We start from the raw sequence: 19,142 nt of genomic DNA, 5'->3' as shown, positions 1-19,142 counted from the left end.
ACTCCATTAACTTGTTTTACTGTTAAGTTGAGGTATAGAATCTGTTCAGTTAAGTTGTTTTTTGTTGTTTAATGCCACACTCAGCAATATTCCAGCTATATGACAGCGGTCTGTAAATAATCGAGTCTGGACCAGACAATCCAGTGACTGACATCATGAGCATCGATCCATGCAATTGGGATATGATGACACGCATCAATGAAGTCAGCAAGCCTGACCACCTGATCCTGTTAGTCGGCTTTTACAACAAGCATAGTTGCCTTTTACCCAAATTAAATAAGCGAATGTTGTTTTATGCTCAATAGACAGATCAGTGGTTAACAGCATGAGTGACATCCAGTGCTGACAGGACATGACACAATTCGCTGATATAAACAAGTGGCACAGGTATGACATGGCCGGTGATCAAACCATCCACTTTCTGCTCTCCAGGCAGATGCTCTATCCACTAGATCCAGACATGACACAGCTGACATTTCTTAGCATTCACCTGTTATAACCAGTTGAGATAGATTAATGCTCACATTACTGACGACCGGTTTGTCTGCTCCAGACTCAAACACCTCTCAGGATATAATAATAGCTTTGAATAGTATTCCAGCTCATCATGACGTGTCAGCTGAACGTGGGAGGGAAGCCTGAAGTGATGCAGGTCTTAGACGTTTACGACTTCGGTGAAACCCATGAGAATGTGTATGGTGCTGACAAACCCAGAAACAGTCGGGGTGAATTGGGATTCAAACTCCAGATCATAGGTTTCTGGCATGGTTTTCTGGTTTCAAGGGGGCCATATTGCAGAAACGAAACAAATACAATATTCATAACTCGCTTATCGTTAAAGTCTACAAAGGCATTGAGAACACTGGACAAGGAACACATGAAACGAGATGGAGGACAATTTCTCTTGGTGATTTCAAGGCCACTTGGCCCTCACTCACTGTGTGTATTTTCTCTCTGCTACTTCAATAATAACTCTTCTATCATTATTATCAATGATTTGGGTTATGGGGTAGCAGAACTCCAGATAACTTTTTGAGCAATTGAATTTTTACTCGAAGGTTCCTATTTTAATTGGGTTATTACATTTTTCATTGAGTAACCAATATTTTTTCACTGATCTATTCATCACTCTATTGGGTTTTTCCCAAAATGAACTAACATTTTGAGATTTCCCAAAAAATGTAATAATGTTTTAGATGTATATAAGTGTTCTAACTAAAGGCTTGACTCGGAAAGTAAATTAGCTCGTAATTGTGTTTCGGAAATTAGCTCTGTTGTATGTATGCTGGAAAAGCTTCTTTGGGTATTTACGAGTGCTGTTTTTATACATTTGAGTTTTTCATTTAATGCATGCCTTTCTGTATGCAAGTTAATTAAAAGTAATTGGGTTTTGAATATTTTTTTGGGTATTTTATGCAGATACGCTGCTTGTCTGTAGCTTTTCAGGTAGCCTTGTGGATAAAGTGTCAGTTTGCTACTCTGCGGACCAGAGTTTGATTCTCACTGGGGTAAAATGTGTGAAGTCCATATTGTGATCAGAAGGATGTATTGTTAAGTGTCGTTCAAATTCACACTGAATCCTTGTGCCAAACCTACTTAATATTTTTATTTACAGATCCTAAAATCATTATAATAAATATACTAATAAATTTGAAATAGTTTAGAATAACAGACTATGGCCATTAACATTGAAATCCACTTCATTGTTTGTCTTTTGACACCATCATTTGCAGAGGCTTAAAAGTTTACTTACAAACTTCCAAGATCCAAGGAGCCTAACTCCTCATCAATAATCCACATCATAAAAACACTTACATTACATAAAAAGCTTAACACATAGTTCTTAAATAACACATATCTTAACAACACAATCCTAACTTGAAGCCTACTTTATAGAAAGAATTAGACGATTGAACAGGCCATGCTGTTTAAGTCAGTTTAAACATCCTTGATCGTTTGTGCTGAACACAAAAATAGCTCATCTCTTGATCTCATTGTCAGGTCTTCGTGGCATACATTTCCCCCGTTAAAAATTTGAAAGCCAGTTAAATTTTCCACAATCATTTTATGATAAAATTCAAACTATAACCTGGAAGAGGTCATAAACATGTTTCCACTGCCTCGCCATAAAACATCACCATCACTCCATGGCCAATTATAAATGAAAGAACATTTCCAATCTTATTTTTCCCTCTTGGAACAGCTAAACATCGCGTTTGTTTAAATTAAACAATTTCAAGTACTGTGTTTTACAGTTAACAAAATGTTAATTTCTCAAAGATGACAATGCAGCGCGGTTAGAGCTTAAAATGTCATCGTGCTCTGATAACCAAGCTAAAAATATTAAACTTATGACGAGAGAATGAATGTGCAGAAGCACAGAAATTAATCTACGCTAATCCTAATATTTCTTGTAATTTACAGGGCCAAACCTTCACATTCCAGGCCCGTGTGACGCAGCTATATAACAGTAATGAATTTATGCATATGCATCAAAAAGTTGATGTTGGATGGAAAAAGAGGACCCAGTTGATAGGCTGAAAGTGGAAGCAAAAACCAGGCTTTCCATGTTTTACAACATGTCACTGTGATCTTCGCCTAATAGGAACTGAAAATTTCATTTCAAATCAAGCTGAGGGAATTTGAAAATCATCACAACGGAACCAAGTGTTCTTCATTAAAGTCAAAATTTCCAAATGTGTCAAAAAACACTTGTAAAACACTGCACTTTAAGTGAAGATGATGAATTTGAGGAAAAACCTGCAATTACAAATTCGCAAAATGGCTGCACAGGAGATGTGCAGAGCATGTGCACCAGGCCCCATATAAAACGCCCCTTCACGTAATGCACTGCGCCTTATGACATCTAGAAAAATCTCAACTTAGAAACAATTCCATTTAACAAAACATAACTTCATTGATCTAGTCGAGGTCATTTCATGAAAGGGAAGTGAACTAATTGAATCCCGCTTTCGTTGTTATAGTGAGGCAGCCTGTATTACATAAGAGTCTGCCTGCATTTATCATGCACGATTCCGGACCGACAGCTTGCAACATAAAAAGACCTCTTAGATTCTGGCACCATCTCGTATCCAGCTCATAACTATTTTGCTAGGGACCTCCATCTTTTTCCCCACCTTTTTAAATTTTTTCATCCCATTTCCAAACCAGGCAGCATTTTGATGCAGCTGTAACAAGAACGCATTTGCGGAACGCTGCGTCACTGTTCGGCAGTAAAACGTCAACAAATCCTCAGCAGCACGCAGTGATATTTTCAGGGTGAAATCATTAATCAAACAAACTATTAGTTTCAGTCCAGATTATTATTTCAAGGTAACTTTAAATAATTCCATTAAATCATCTCTCTTTGAAAAGTTTTCAAGGAATTTTATTACAAGTATTGATGGGTCAATATTTCTCCAGTAAAACTTCAGAAAATATTACACTGAAGCAGAAAATACTATACTGATTTATAAGATATCTCTCCAAAAGGCTATTACGAGTGGAAAAAGAAAACAAGATATTTATTTTCTCAACCTAATCTCCCATACTTAGCTTAGCTTGAAAAAATATGATATTGAAAATGTGATCTGTTACAGTATTCTCCGGAACAAATATTCTGCTTAGGTTTTTTCCAAAATGAGATGTAATGTTTTTATCAAAGCATCACGTTAGTTCTACGAGGCTTAACACATTAAAGGGCCATAATATCAAATAGTCTTGTGTTGTTATTTAAAGGTTTTAATCTTACGATCAAAAATAGAGTTTTTGAAGCATAGGATACACCGAGTGACACAGGCTTCCAGTCATCACGTGAAATTCTCTTTCTTTTTTTCACATTTTCAACAGAAATTTTCATAAGCAACCAATCCAAATCTCATCTGCTACACTCTGAGATACATACAGTTTTAAGCATGGAAACAATCATATAGGAATTAACTGTGGAGAATTTTGCATTTGTATTTTTCTGTAATACATTTTTCATGAGCATCTTTGAATGTTAAATCTATAAGTTAGTAGGTATTCTGGTTTTGAACTGGGAAACGTGGCATTGTTCTTGGAACATATTGAAATCTTATTTTCTAAGACACGTGAATTGTTCATTACTTCCAGGTGTGTTTGTTGTGGGTTTAGACTAATAGTGTTGTGCAAAATGTGCAAAAGCATTTGCACCTACACAAACGGATAAAAATGTCGTGCAAACATGCTAAACACTGTTGCAGGATTTCTTCAAATATGAGGATTTTGTTGACATTAATAAATCAAACAGTTTTCATTGCACGACATCAGCACTAACTTAATGCTTACTGAAGATAATGTCATTGAACAAATTATTTAAAAGGCAGTAAAGACTTCACAGTACACCTCCAAGACATAGTCACCATCGTAACGTTGTGTTCTAAAACATAAATCCACAAATAATATTAAATTAATTTTACAGAGCTATCTAACACCTTCTTTCTTTCCACCATCTTTTGTAAAGATGTCAACATTTGGTAGCATCAAGAAGAGGGGGTAGCCATTGCTGTTGTTCTGTCAGGAAACTATCTATAACTGAGGAAATAACTTGTATCCACCTTCTCATGTTTTTACACAGTCCGCATATTGTGTCTCCATCTTGTTTTTTTGCACATTGTAGGGTCAGCCAGCCAAACACAACAGCTACTCCGACATTTTGAAAATAAACAACTACACTGTGGAATGTGGCTGCTAATTTCTGCAAGGGTAATTTGAAATGAGGTCATCCAGGCCCATTTTAAAGGATATAGTGAGTGAGTTGGGGGTTGAATGTCGCTTTGAACATTATTACAGTTACCATGGTTACCATATTTCCTCTATTAAGGACTGAATCCAAGGGTAAGATTTGAAATTGTGGGTGAGTTGGGGGTTTGAACGTGACTTTGAACAGTATTATAGTTGCCATGTTTACCATATATCCTCTATTAAGGAATTAGTCCAAGGGCAAGATTTTGAAATAGTGGGTGAGTTGTGGGTTAAACATAACTACGAAGGGGAATACAGTTACCATGGTTACCATGTAGCACCTCCCCATCCTCCCTAAAGCACCTCCCCACGAGTCCATCCCCACCTTCTATGCATCATGTGACTAATTTGAATCAATAAAACTGTTGAAATTATCAAGGAAACAATTTTCAAACTGAAAAGTTTTCTGAAGTAAAAAACCATGACCATACATCATTAATCAACTTTCTCCTCAATCTGAGGTATTATTGCAAAATAATGTTTAAATTATCTTAATTATCATTTTTTCTGTTTTTTTTATCAAGCATATAAGCATGATCAGTAAACCAATTTGTCAAGTAGCCTATGATAAGGACGATTACCTCCAACATAAAACATATTCATCCATGTTAACTGCACTTTTTTCAGTCTCCAAATTATAATATATTAAACACTAACGACAGAACTGTCTTTAACATTCTTGATGACTATAACTGACTGTGAAGTAAGAGCTTAAACTGTGGTCCCAATACATCCCAGGATGCACCATGTAGTCGTCTTCATTAAATATGCAGAGATTTTTTAAAATGAAATGTCAATATTATCAGTGAAATTATATTGTAATCTATCTATCTCAGCTAAAAAAATGAAAAGAAAACAAAGTCCCTCGAGACTCAATTTACAATTTACCCTTAAGCTAAAATACGATGACATTCACCTGAGATCATAAAACTGTTTTTTCAGGGGTAGAAAGTCACTGAGGACACAGTTCAAGAATTACGTAGCAAGAAATCAGGATAATCCTCAGTGAATTAAATCAGCTTAATATCCTACAAGGAAACAAAAAACGTTTTCCTTTTCCTTGAGGGTTGCGTGGAAGGAGTGGTTCATTTCACACAACAACGACCGATCAGAAGTAAATATGACAACCTATTCACTTGACACCCACAAATACCGCAATAAATGCGACTTATTCACGAGGCATCATGTAAACTAGGGTTTCAAATCGAAGTGGCTGTGTCAGAGAAAACAGCCATTCCGTGTAAATGGCAGCTTATAAAACTTTCATCCTTCATATTATCAGAAACTAGTTCTTACATATGCAGTGAGTGAGTGAGTGAGTATGGTTTTACGCCGCTTTTAGCAATATTCCAGCAATATCACGGCGGGGGCACCAGAAATGGGCTTCACACATTGTACCCATGTCGGGAATTGAACCCGGGTCTTCGGTGTGACGAGTGAACGCCTTAACCACTAGGCTACCCGACCGCCCCTCTTACATATGCAGATCTAGATGGGGAGGGGTTTAGGGCTGGCTCGAGTCCAAGTTTACTACCCCGGCATCCGAAACAATATTAACTGAGCCTAATCGGGTACCCGTTCTAGATCTCAAAAACTGGGTACAAAATGTCTGATTTGGAATTCTTTACTTGTGCCCTAGCAAAAATTAATTAGACACACATATATAACAATCTGATCATGCATACACTCAGGTTGAATGAAGCTTTATCTTTATTCAAACTTTAATAAAGTTTAAAAATATAAAAGCAATACATGAGTCAGAAGGAAATGTGAACAATGGCGACTTGTATTGTAACCATGGAGTTTTATTGTCATTTAACGATATATCACGTGATTAACCACGGGTCCGGGTAGTCCTGTGGTCCCCGGGTCCTGATCAGGACCCACGCGACCAGAGTACCAAGTCCCAGCCCTTCGGGGTACAACCTCCTTTTTGAAGCATATTAATCATGGTGACACATACAACATACAAAATACTGCCACGGCACTGTAGCTAACCCATATATATATATATATATATATATATATATATATATATATATATATATATATATAGCCAACTCTCTCTCTCTCGCTCTCTCTCTCTCTCTATATATATAGCCAACAGCTTAAGACAGAGACAGAGAAGCCATTTAAAAATTGTTGTTGTCAGCATTGCTACTTTGATATCTCTTGCATAAAAAATTTACAAACCAGTGATTAACTATTCTTCGTGTTTCTAAATCTGTAAGAATGAATTGTTGACAATTGTTGCAATGCACAAAAGTAAAAGTTTCTTAACACAAAGCTTCAATTTTGAAGGAATTTGTGAAAATTAAATGACAGTCAAATATTGAATAAAATCAAATGAAACATATGTCTTGAGCCTCACTAAATATTTGATTTCTTGGTACACCAGAGGCTGACCATCTCACCTATCAAGCCTCTGTCCCTTTAAATCTTTTAAACATGCTTTTTGGGGTGATTATAGAAACAAATTATTTCTACACTTAATTTGAGAAACAGGGCTCCAACATTTCAAGACATGAGCGAGGTTGGTGTGGGAGTCAGTGCATGTGTTAAATGCATTATCAGGATTTAATCTTGGGTCGGGAAAAAACCCACACATGCATATGAAAGTTGAGCATTTATCATCTTGTGTGCATGTTCATTCCACCAATGTGGGGTTATCTACAAGACTGAGTGAGTGAGGTGGGTGGGTGGGTGGGTGGGTGAGTGAGTGAGTGAGTGAGTGAGTGAGTGAGTGAGTGAGTGAGTGAGTGAGTGAGTGAGTGAGTGAGTGAGTGAGTGAGTGAGTGAGTGAGTGAGTGAGTGAGTGAGTGAGTGAGTGAGTGAGTGAGTGAGTGAGTGAGTGAGTGAGTGAGTGAGTGAGTGAGTGAGTGAGTGAGTGAGTGAGTGAGTGAGTGAGTGAGTGAGTGAGTGAGTGAGTGAGTGAGTGAGTGAGTGAGTGAGTGAGTGAGTGAGTGAGTGAGTGAGTGAGTGAGTGAGTGAGTGAGTGAGTGAGTGAGTGAGTGAGTGAGTGAGTGAGTGAGTGAGTGAGTGAGTGAGTGAGTGAGTGAGTGAGTGAGTGAGTGAGTGAGTGAGTGAGTGAGTGAGTGAGTGAGTGAGTGAGTGAGTGAGTGAGTGAGTGAGTGAGTGAGTGAGTGAGGTGGGTGAGTGAGTGAGTGAGTGAGTGAGTGAGTGAGTGAGTGAGTGAGTGAGTGAGTGAGTGAGTGAGTAGGTTGGTGAGTAGGTTGGTGAGTAGGTTGGTGAGTGAGTGAGTGAGTAGGTTGGTGAGTGGGTGGGTGAGGTGAGTGAGTGGGGTGAGTGAGTGGGTGAGTGAGTGACTGGGTGCTTTGGGTGAGTGAGTGAGTGAGTGAGTAGGTTGGTGGGTGCGTGAGTGAGTGAGTGAGTGAGTGAGTAGGTTGGTGAGTGGGTGAGTGAGTGAGTGAGTAGGTTGGTGAGTGGGTGGGTGAGGTGAGTGAGTGGGGTGAGTGAGTGGGTGAGTGGGTGAGTGAGTGAGTGAGTGAATGAGTAGGTTGGTGAGTGGGTGGGTGGGTGAGGTGAGTGAGTGGGGTGAGTGAGTGGGGTGAGTGAGTGACTGGGTGCTTTGGGTGAGTGAGTGAGTGAGTGAGTGAGTGAGTGAGTCTGGTGAAACCTACAATCACAGGTATGCTGTTGACAAAGAAACATAATCAGGATGAATCTGGGATCGGACATGTGATAATAAGTTTTTGGCACAAGTAGGGATGCACTTCTGCATACGAAGACACGAGAATTCCTCTAATCACAGTGATGAGCAGATAATCACTGTTTAAAACATATAAGATACCACAGAAACTATTTCAAAACATTTATTTCATTCTGTACACAGAAAAAGCACAGTGCCAAGTAGGCAGATAGCATCAGGTGTTTTTGGTATTTCCACTGGAGCGTTTGGTAATGTGTAAGGAATTGGTTGGAACAACAGCAACCAACAACAAAAACACAATCACTGCGACCTGTCATATTATTGGCTCACCCAAACCTCAGTTTAGATACCATCAACCAAAAGAGAGACCGCCAACTTTTCTAATAGATTGCTGGGACACACATTTTCTATTTTTCGTTTCATGGCCCACCACCTCGACTGAAAAGCAGCCAGTCCAAAAAATAAATTAAACATGAAACTTTTTATTTTTATTATGTCTCTATTCAATAAAAAATGTCATACATGAATTCCATGACTATTCATACGCTCTCACACTCACGCTCTCACGCACAGCTATATAATCTAAAAGGCGGCATTAAACCCAGTTTCACCTCACCACCTCCAGTTGTAAATGCCCATGAAATACTTCATTGCAATATACATTTTTCAATCCAGAATCTTCCAACTTTCCAAGTGGCAACTCTTCCCCGATGAACCCGCAAGACGGAACTGAACTGGACTTTACAAAAGTAGCAGTTTATGCAGCAAACTTCTGTTCTTCAACTGCTATATATAACTATATACCTATTCATTTTTCTCATGTAAAGCGAACAGAGCCTTCTCAGGAGTAAATATATACTTCTAAGAAGGCTCTCACTTTATAGGTGAATTGAATTGGCCAAAGACTACATACAATACATTTGATCAATCCATGTTTAAATAGTTGATAGTTTGTATGATTTTTGTAGTTGTAGAATTTCATTTATATAACCAACAGTTGGTGGAGTCTCGGATATTAAAATATATTTGAAGAGTATTATCTTATTTTCTGAATTTGCAAACACTTAAAAAGTGTTGCCTCAGTTATTTCCTGGTGCATCAGCTTGTTGTAGGAGGCAGGCCCCAGATACAGCAGGTTTTCGCTCTGGAGCAACCATCAGCATGGTACGGTGCTTACAAATGTCAAAAAAGGAAAGTAATATTTCAGATATGGATTGTTTTTTCCTTCTTTGAATGGTAATGTTGATGCCATGCTCATACCGTGTACGAAATCAAGAAGACATTTATACTCCATTGCTTGGAACCATTTTTGCAAATCTAGATTTACCGAAAATTAAAAACATGGAGGAGAAAACCTACAAGCATCTGTGATTATCACTTCACTCATGTTCACCAGAGCACAACAAACAAATCAATCTTTCAGCAACGTTTTAAAGTGTTTAAAAGTTGGAGGATTCAAACAACTGCGAAAAAGACTGTTAAAAGTTACTGTTAACCAATAAACACTTTACACTGAAATCATTTTACATGCTTACAGCCGAAATGCAAACCACTCAATCAATTAAACCTTATCATGATCATCAAGTCCATGTAGGGTCACAGCAACTGATTAGGCTTCAAGTGTCTATATTGCAGATCTTAAAGACCCGTGAAGATCCGGGGTAGAATAGGTCTTCAGCAACCCATGCTTGCCGTAAAAGGCGACTATGCTTGTCGTAAGAGGCGAATAACGGGATCGGGTGGTCAGGCTCGCTGACTTGGTTGAAACATGTCATCGATCCTAATTGCGTGGATTGATGCTCGTGATATCAACCACTGGATTGTCTGGCCCAGACTTGATTATTAATAGACCGCCGTGATATAGCTGGAATATTGCTGAGTGTGGCATTAAACAACCAACCAACCAAACCAAGCAGATCTCTGAAGTACGCAGTACAATATATATAACAATAAATCCTGTATTCTTGACACTGCAGCAAAAGCATTTCTCTTTTCCTAATATTTCTCAAAAAGAAAATTATCAGAAGCGTAATTAGCAATGCTGTTGATCCAAGGAGCCAAGATAACTAAATCTTAATTTAAACGGTGACCAGATCAGTGTACAGAATCCATGTTGGCCATGTCGCAAGCATGACATCGTAAGTCGCAAGTAACTGTCAGTCTCCTTTAATTGGACTGAGTAATCATGGTACTTACTTCCATGGGAACATGGGACCGACAATAAAGTTTGGATCAATAAATTCTTACACAGATGGTCCCACAGATTAGCTTCTTTGTGTCCCAGGGGAACTACTGCGAAACATACACTTCAGCAATCCTTGATATGAAACCCTCCCTCATGTCGGATGAAATATGACAATTTCCCATTAAAATGTTCTTCTACTGTACCACTGTAACAGATTGCAATGATTGACTTTGAAACTATCTTATGTAACAATGTTCACGTGCAATATTACACTTTTGTAATATTATGTAAAAAAGTGCATCGTGAGGTTGCAAGATAATGTCACACTGCTTCGCTATCGACTCTTGACACTGCAAGGTAAGACGACACTGCGTGCAATGCATCATGACACTGTCACACAACAAAGGTTGCAGGTGTAAGAGCAGTTCAACGTGTCTCCTACATCATCCATCACTGTCAAAGGCCTGTGTGGTTTCCCCATGTTCTACTGGTGAAATGTTGGACTTACCCTCTATAGGATACCCTGTATACAAAAAGTAACATTGGTTCATGTTACACCCATTGTAACATTGTGTTAAGTTATACACAATGAATCATTACATCAAGATGTACACAAGAAACAAATGTTACATGATATAGACAATGTATCATTGTTACAAGATATAGACCATGTAACCTTGCTTCATGATATACACAATGTACCAATGTTACAAGATAGAGACAAGGTAACCTTGCTTCATGACTAGACAATGTATCAACGTTACAAGATATAGACCATGTAACCTTGCTTCATGATATACACAATGTACTATTGTTACAAGATATAGGCCATGTAACCTTGCTTCATGATATACACAATGTACAATTGTTACAAGATATAGACCATGTAACCTTGCTTCATGATATACACAATGTACAATTGTTACAAGATATAGACCATGTAACCTTGCTTCATGATATACACAATGTATCATTGTTACAAGATATAGACCATGTAACCTTGCTTCATGATATACACAATGTATCATTGTTACAAGATATAGACCATGTAACCTTGCTTCATGATATACACAATGTACCAACGTTACAAGATATAGACCATGTAACCTTGCTTCATGATATACACAATGTACAATTGTTACAAGATATAGACAATGTAACACTCCTACATGATATACACAATTTAACACTGCTACATGATATACACAATGTAACACTGCTACATGATATACACAATGTAACACTGCTTCATGATATACACAATGTAACACTGATGTGATATACACAATGTAACACTGCTACATAATATACACAATGTAACACTGCTACATGATATACACAATGTAACACTGCTACATGATATACACAATGTAACACTGCTACATGATATACACAATGTAACACTGCTACATGATATACACAATGTAACACTGATGTGATATACACAATTTAACACTGATGTGATATACACAATGTAACACTGCTACATGATATACACAATGTAACAATGCTTCATGATATACACAATGTAACACTGCTTCACATGGACCCAGTGTAACATTGATATAGGATGTAACAAAGTATCCTCTTCATACTGTAACATCTTCTCAGCACAAAGAACTGTAGCTATGCCTAGGTAAAAGTGGAATCATCTTCTCTGAACTCCCAGCTCACTCAATGAAGCCAAGTCATTTCCAGCCCAAATGAACTCAGGCATTGGACGTTCTTCTTAAAACCCCTTCTTTACAATTTCAACCTATTTTTCATTTTATGGAAATAAAGTGACTGAAGATGGATGGACAGAGCTACGGAGGCAGGAATGAAATCAAAGAATTAATCAATGTTTGCATCTTGGTATTATTTGCAATCTTGGCTTTTTTTTCACATTTGGCATATTTGCGGAAATAGAAAATCTTTACTAAATGTGGCCTGCATTCACACGCTGCCAGCAATGTAAAGTATGTACGATAACAGACACTATCCATACCCAACACACACTGACGACTTTACAATGGTGAAATGGAGACATCGTTACTTATTTGTTATCAAGATTAGAAGTAACAAGAGTCATCAGAAGATGACAAATCCCGCCGGCCCCCACTAAATTACTTTAAATCCAACTTGATGAGATAATTTCTATCTAATCTGTCTGTCCATATACATGAGTAGTTATTGAGCTATCAAAACAATACCATGAATTGGGATTGGAACTTTGTATTTCTATGTCAGTACACACCAATATGAACAGAGTCTAATTCAAACTTGTTGCCATGGAAATGGAAATGGAAAAAATATAAATTCTAAATATCCCTCAATAGCAAAAGGCACCAGTTGACAACCTGGTCTTTGTGTGTGCACAGTTTCATGAAAGAATACCTATTATTTTTAGAGATATGGTCCGGACAAACACTATGAACAGAGTCAAAACCAAACTAGTTTCCATGGAAACAGGAGAAAATCAAATTTTGAAAATTCCTAAATAGCAAAAGACACCACTTCAGTCCTTGGTTAATACATGTACCAGGTTTGGATGAAAAAAGTCTTTCACGGTTTTCAAGTTGTGCCCTGGAAATGAAATACACCATCCCCTTATGAGGCTAAGTCCAAATTGTTTCCATAGAAATCAATAAAAAATCATAATGCAAAAAAATCGGCAAATAGCAAAAGGCACCACTTCAGGATCTGTTTGATATATCTGCCAATTTTTGTTGAAAAATATACAACATTTTTTGTATTTGTGCGCCTGAAACAAAATGATTACAGACAATCGGACAGATGGACAGATGGACAGACAGACGAGGCATTGACTATTTCCCCCGCATTATATGCTGTGGGATAAAAAGTGATCTTTTTTCCACATTGCTTGTCTTTTGATCAGTTTGCCTTGTCTACGTAAATTCAAAGCCATTTCCTGGTATTAAAACTTCAATGTGATAAAAGAAATCATGCGACTTTAGAAAAACACTTATCGTGCATAGTTTCATAGCTGAAACGTACCAATAGAATGTATCGCTTTTGAAAAAACATTAATGCAGTACTACGTAAGAAATCCCAGAATCTAAACTGTAACAAATTTGAATGTCTACATATGATATTTCAGCAAAATATTCTTCATTTAACAAAAAGAGATCTAAAATATTGACAATGACGTTGTTGGTTCAGAAAAAGAATTAAGCCTCTTGGTGCCAAAGTATATAGGATATCAGAAAAGCACCTTCGCAAAATTTCAGGCTGTTGATTCTAGACGTCATTTCAAGTGAACTTGAAACATGTTGTGGCATCATATTCAAAGATGAACAAAATTTCCATCTTTTGTATTCATGTGAATAAAAATATGAATCAATCACACCCAAAAACTGCTGACCCTTGCTGTAGGCTTAGGAAACAAACATGAATGGAGGCGAAAGTGTGATATGCAAATGATATGCAAATTGTTGACGGACAAGCGTTTCGACCACTCACCTTGCGCTATGAATGTGTCGTAATACTGTAGTAGGTTTGCCCGCTGTAGCACCCGATATAGCTGCCATTCTGAGGCATTTGAAGGTTGCGTGGTTGCCATAGCAACCGAAAAGTTCCCTGAAATATCCAAGAAAGAAGTCACTTTAGGCTGAGCACAAATTTGGGAGTGATGTGGATCAGCATACATGGAGACTGATTCTGCGAGTACGGAAACACATTTTAACGGTAGGAGTGTAGAATAAATTGCTGGTGTGGTTGGCGACTGTGACGGTGTGCCAAGCATTGACTGCGGCCTGTCCCCCGTCATCAAAGTGAGGGAGCGGCGCCGGACGGAGGAATGACACGGTGACGTGCCTCCCTACCGATCTAATGCCGGTGACAGCCTAGTGGGCCCCGGCTCCCCCATGGCCTGGCATCCCAGGGTAAACACGTGGCCAGTTGGCGACACACACAGGAATGCAAGCCACAAAGAGAGACACACACACTAGCTGGCTTCCTGACAAAGCTTTAAGAAAGTTCAAACAAAAACAGCCTGCCTTCTCCCCTCCAGATTAGTTGCCAAATACCCAGGCGTACCTCCACAGGGGTCGGCCTGAGCCCCCACTGCTCATACATAGACCCCTAGTCATGTCGCTGCAAGAGCTAGGGCTGGGCAGTCGGACCGGCCCCTTGACCAACAGGGAAGAAGCGTCACCATGGACATCATCGTTAGCGTGTAAATCACTCGTCCTAATTACTTTCAGCTTAGGCGACAGCAAATTAAATGCAAGATTTTCAAGCAAATATTTTTAAAAAGAAAGTCAGGTACCATGTCGATTCTGTATAAAGCTATGGCAATACTCATTTGCTTATTGCCAGCTACAGAAAGTCGGCTTGAAATTTCATGTTTTGTGTGATATTGTATTAATAATTTGATGACACATCCTGAAATAAAAGTGTGGTTAGACAAGGACTTATCTTTGAAGCTCTATTTTCAAGTTTAAAAAAATATGCATTATAGTTTCATTGCAATGAAGTTTATTTGTAAAATTAGCTGAAGTGGATCCTACCCCATAACACAAGACACCTTTCTGGACAGAAAACATTTTTTTGAAAAAAAAAATACGAGCACTAATTCCACTTCTAAGGACAAGTTCCGTAACACGCAAACAAAAATACAAGTATCATATTTTATCAAATAAGGTATTTTTACAGAGTGCAGGTATTATGGATTTATTAAAAAAATACTGCAGAACAGGACTTTGATATTTTGATTCAAATTACAAACATTTCTCGTTTACTTTGATGAAATGTTTCATAAAGTGAAAGGAAAAAATCTACTTCAAAATTCTTTCCTTGAATGCTGATTAACAACTGTCAGGCTTCCCTGGTTAAAAAAACAATTCAAATTATCTTGAAAAGGAAAAACAAATACCATTGCCATGGATACTGAATAAATATTGATGACTCAGAGCTAAAAATATAGTCACCATGTTTAAGGTCCCTGATACTAAGGTCCCAGCTAACCATTCCAGGAATTGGTAAATGACTTAACTGCTTGCAAATAGGAAACACTAGCATTATCAGAACTGTTTTTCAAATTCTGAACATTAGGACTAATCTAAATATTGAAAATATGCTTCAAAATTTTAAATATTCAGGAGCATGATTAAGTATTTTTAATCTTGGAAGTAAATGGGCCCATGTTATCATTTCTTTTAAATCTCTCAGCCACTCAAATGTCAGTTAAACCTTGTGCAACTCTAATTGAGGAGGAGACAAAAAGGATGAAAGTTGTTAGGTTTATAATGAGCATTTCTCTGTTTATGTTAAATGACTCCCAAATTTCCATAAATTATGTATTTTATATGCATATTTATTTATCTTTGAACATCTGTGAGATAACCCTCATTATACCATATATGTTTAACTGTGTATATTGCACAGATAAATCCTCCTAATCTAGGCCAAAACTAATTAGTTTTTGACAATTGATGAGAATAATGGTATTCAAATAGCTGTTAAATATGTGTAAGGCATTTTAAGACTGAAATTATTCACGTAATAAGGGTTGAATGCTATTCATTGGCATTGAGGCGGTTATAGGACGAGGGAGGTAGGTAGGGGATGGAGGCTGGCCTAACTCACTAAGGACGGGGGTGGGGTAGGTAAGGGAGGGAGGTTGGCCTAACTCACTAAGGACGGGGGTGGGGTAGGTAGGGGAGGGAGGTTGGCCTAACTCACTAAGGACGGGGGTGGGGTAGGTAGGGGAGGGAGGTTGGCCTAACTCACTAAGGACGGGGGTGGGGTAGGTAGGGGATGGAGGCTGGCCTAACTCACTAAGGACGGGGGTGGGGTAGGTAGGGGATGGAGGCTGGCCTAACTCACTAAGGACGGGGGTGGGGTAGGTAGGGGAGGGAGGCTGGCCTAACTCACTAAGGATGGGGATGGGGTAGGTAGGGGAGGGAGGTTGGCCTAACTCACTAAGGACGGGGGTGGGGTAGGTAGGGGAGGGAGGTTGGCCTAACTCACTAAGGATGGGGGTGGGGTAGGTAGGGGAGGGAGGCTGGCCTAACTCACTAAGGATGGGGATGGGGTAGGTAGGGGAGGGAGGCTGGCCTAACTCACTAAGGATGGGGATGGGGTAGGTAGGGGAGGGAGGCTGGCCTAACTCACTAAGGACGGGGGTGGGGTAGGTAGGGGAGGGAGGCTGGCCTAACTCACTAAGGATGGGGATGGGGTAGGTAGGGGAGGGAGGCTGGCCTAACTCACTAAGGATGGGGATGGGGTAGGTAGGGGAGGGAGGCTGGCCTAACTCACTAAGGATGGGGGTGGGGTAGGTAGGGGAGGGAGGCTGGCCTAACTCAGGATGTGGTGGGGTAGGTAGGGGAGGGAGGTTGGCCTAACTCACTTAGGATGTGGTGGGGTAGGTAGGGGAGGGAGGCTGGCCTAACTCACTAAGGATGGGGGTGGGGTAGGTAAGGGAGGGAGGTTGGCCTAACTCACTAAGGATGGGGTGGGGTAGGTAGGGGAGGGAGGTTTGCCTAACTCATTTAGGAATGGGTTATAGAAGGGGGCGTGGGCTAGGAAGGGGCAGGGAGAATGAGGGTGGGTACATAGGGATGGGCCTGGGTGATAGGTTGGGCTGGGCTAGGAAGGGGCAGGGAGAATGAGGGTGGGTACATAGGGATGGGCCTGGGTGATAGGTTGGGCTGGGCTAGGAAGGGGCAGGGAGAATGAGGGTGGGTACATAGGGATGGGCCTGGGTGATAGGTTGGGCTGGGCTAGGAAGGGGCAGGGAGAATGAGGGTGGGTACATAGGGATGGGCCTGGGTGATAGGTTGGGCTGGGCTAGGAAGGGGCAGGGAGAATGAGGTGGGTACATAGGGATGGGCCTGGGTGATAGGTTGGGCTGGGCTAGGAAGGGGCAGGGAGAATGAGGATGGGTACATAGGGATGGGCCTGGGTGATAGGTTGGGCTGGGCTAGGAATGGGCAGGGAGAATGAGGGTTGGTACATAGGGATGGGCCTGGGTGATAGGTTGGGCTGGGCTGTGGAAGGCAGAATGTAACAACCTCTTACAGGGGAACGCAGTGTGTCATCACTGAGGGCTGGGGTGGTCTCTGGGGCTGATGGCGATGGTCGTAGGAAGGAGGAAGATCTTTAGATCTTCGTCTTTTGGGAGATGGTGTGGGTGTAGACGAAAACTAAGCATGCACAGATATTCATGAGATAAGTATTGTTTAGGGTCTGCTGTAACGAATACATGCCCAAATACCTCCGTCTATTGCCCTAGAGGTGGGACTTCTTCTACAGACGCCTGCGCTGCTCGGAAGCCCTTGGGGAAGAGCACAAACATCTGACTGTTCTCTGATGATATCAGTTCTCCATGACCTCAGGTTGTGATGTCACCAAGTGTTAGGTTTAAGATTTGATAATAAAATAAAGTCAGTACCCTGCCACCATGTTTAACTCTGGAGCAGCTACACCATCACAGATGGACACCCCTTCGACACCCAGCCTGAACAGGAACTCATCAAGCAGAGCAAGTATTGAGGTTGGAAGGGGATAATGCTAGTCATGTAAGCCCTAAATCTAGGACAGTGAGTAAGTGATTATTGTTTTGCACCACTTTCAGGAATATTCCAGCAATATCACAGCAGGGGACATCAGATATGGGCTTTACACAATGTACCCATGTAGGGAATCGGACCTGGGTCTTCGGCGTGACGACCAATCGTTTTAACCACTAGTATACCCCTCCAAATCTAGGACAGACTCATGTGCAAAACAAAGTTTTCCTGAAGTAAATCCAGATCAGCATACAACAAGTATGGAGCCAAACTGAGGCCATTCAAATCTACTAGCTAATGTCATGTTGTTTATCATAACAAAACTTTGCAACCAATTTCCTTAAAATGATCAGTGACCCACAGAATACTGTACTGTCAGTTGTCTATAGTTTCTGTCGTTAACTTCCTGGTCAGATAAATATAAATTGTTCTTCATCCACTGACAGAACTTTCTGTGAAAGAAAGTGACTTCATCAAGTTTGTAGCCAATCAAGTCGCTGGGAACCATGATAGGACTCGCTGGTTGTACGTTACCTTGGAGACTTGGTGCTGCGTTTGGAGTGAGTGAGTGAGTGAGTGAGTGAGTGAGTGAGTGAGTGAGTGAGTGAGTGAGTGAGTGAGTCAGTTAGTGAGTGAGTGAGTTGGAGTTAACACTGCTTTGAACAGTATTCAAGTTACATCATGGTGTGTCAGCTTAATGGCGGAGGAAAGCCTGAAGTGATACAAGTCTCAGATGTTTACCCACGAGCACGGACATGGTGCTGACAAACCTTGAAACATAATTGGGCGAAGTGGGATTCGAACCCACAACAGTGAGTTCCAGAGACGACTGGGCAACCTGAGTCCCAGCTGCTTCTGAACACACAGGTCTGACAATGGAGGGTCGGAGTTTTGGGATAGATAGATGGTAGAGGTTTGCAGGGTAGACGTGGAGGTTACGATGACAGAATGTAGGTGTTGAGGGTGGTAGAAATTAATGGTAGACTTTGAGGTTAAAATAAAGAATGGG

The 19,142-nt window shown here is 40.1% G+C and overlaps 1 protein-coding gene across 8 annotated transcripts in view; it reads right to left on the bottom strand.

Annotated features, from left to right (window-relative positions):
* LOC124143046 (NGFI-A-binding protein 1-like) overlaps nt 1-19,142 on the bottom strand; it is a 141,407-nt gene that overhangs the window by 22,078 nt on the left and 100,187 nt on the right. For all 8 annotated transcript variants that reach the window (XM_048382387.1, XM_048382388.1, XM_048382389.1 and 5 more), the window contains one exon: nt 14,082-14,198. In XM_048382387.1, the coding sequence (XP_048238344.1) occupies nt 14,082-14,198 (117 nt within the window). The remainder of the gene's footprint in view (nt 1-14,081; nt 14,199-19,142) is intronic.

Source organism: Haliotis rufescens, unplaced genomic scaffold, assembly GCF_023055435.1.
Source record: "Haliotis rufescens isolate VD_foot unplaced genomic scaffold, xgHalRufe1.0.p SCAF_4, whole genome shotgun sequence".
Classification (NCBI taxonomy): Eukaryota; Metazoa; Mollusca; class Gastropoda; order Lepetellida; family Haliotidae; genus Haliotis; species Haliotis rufescens.
The sequence above is the reverse complement of the archived record's forward strand: the minus strand, read 5'-3'. Positions and strand labels throughout refer to the sequence as shown.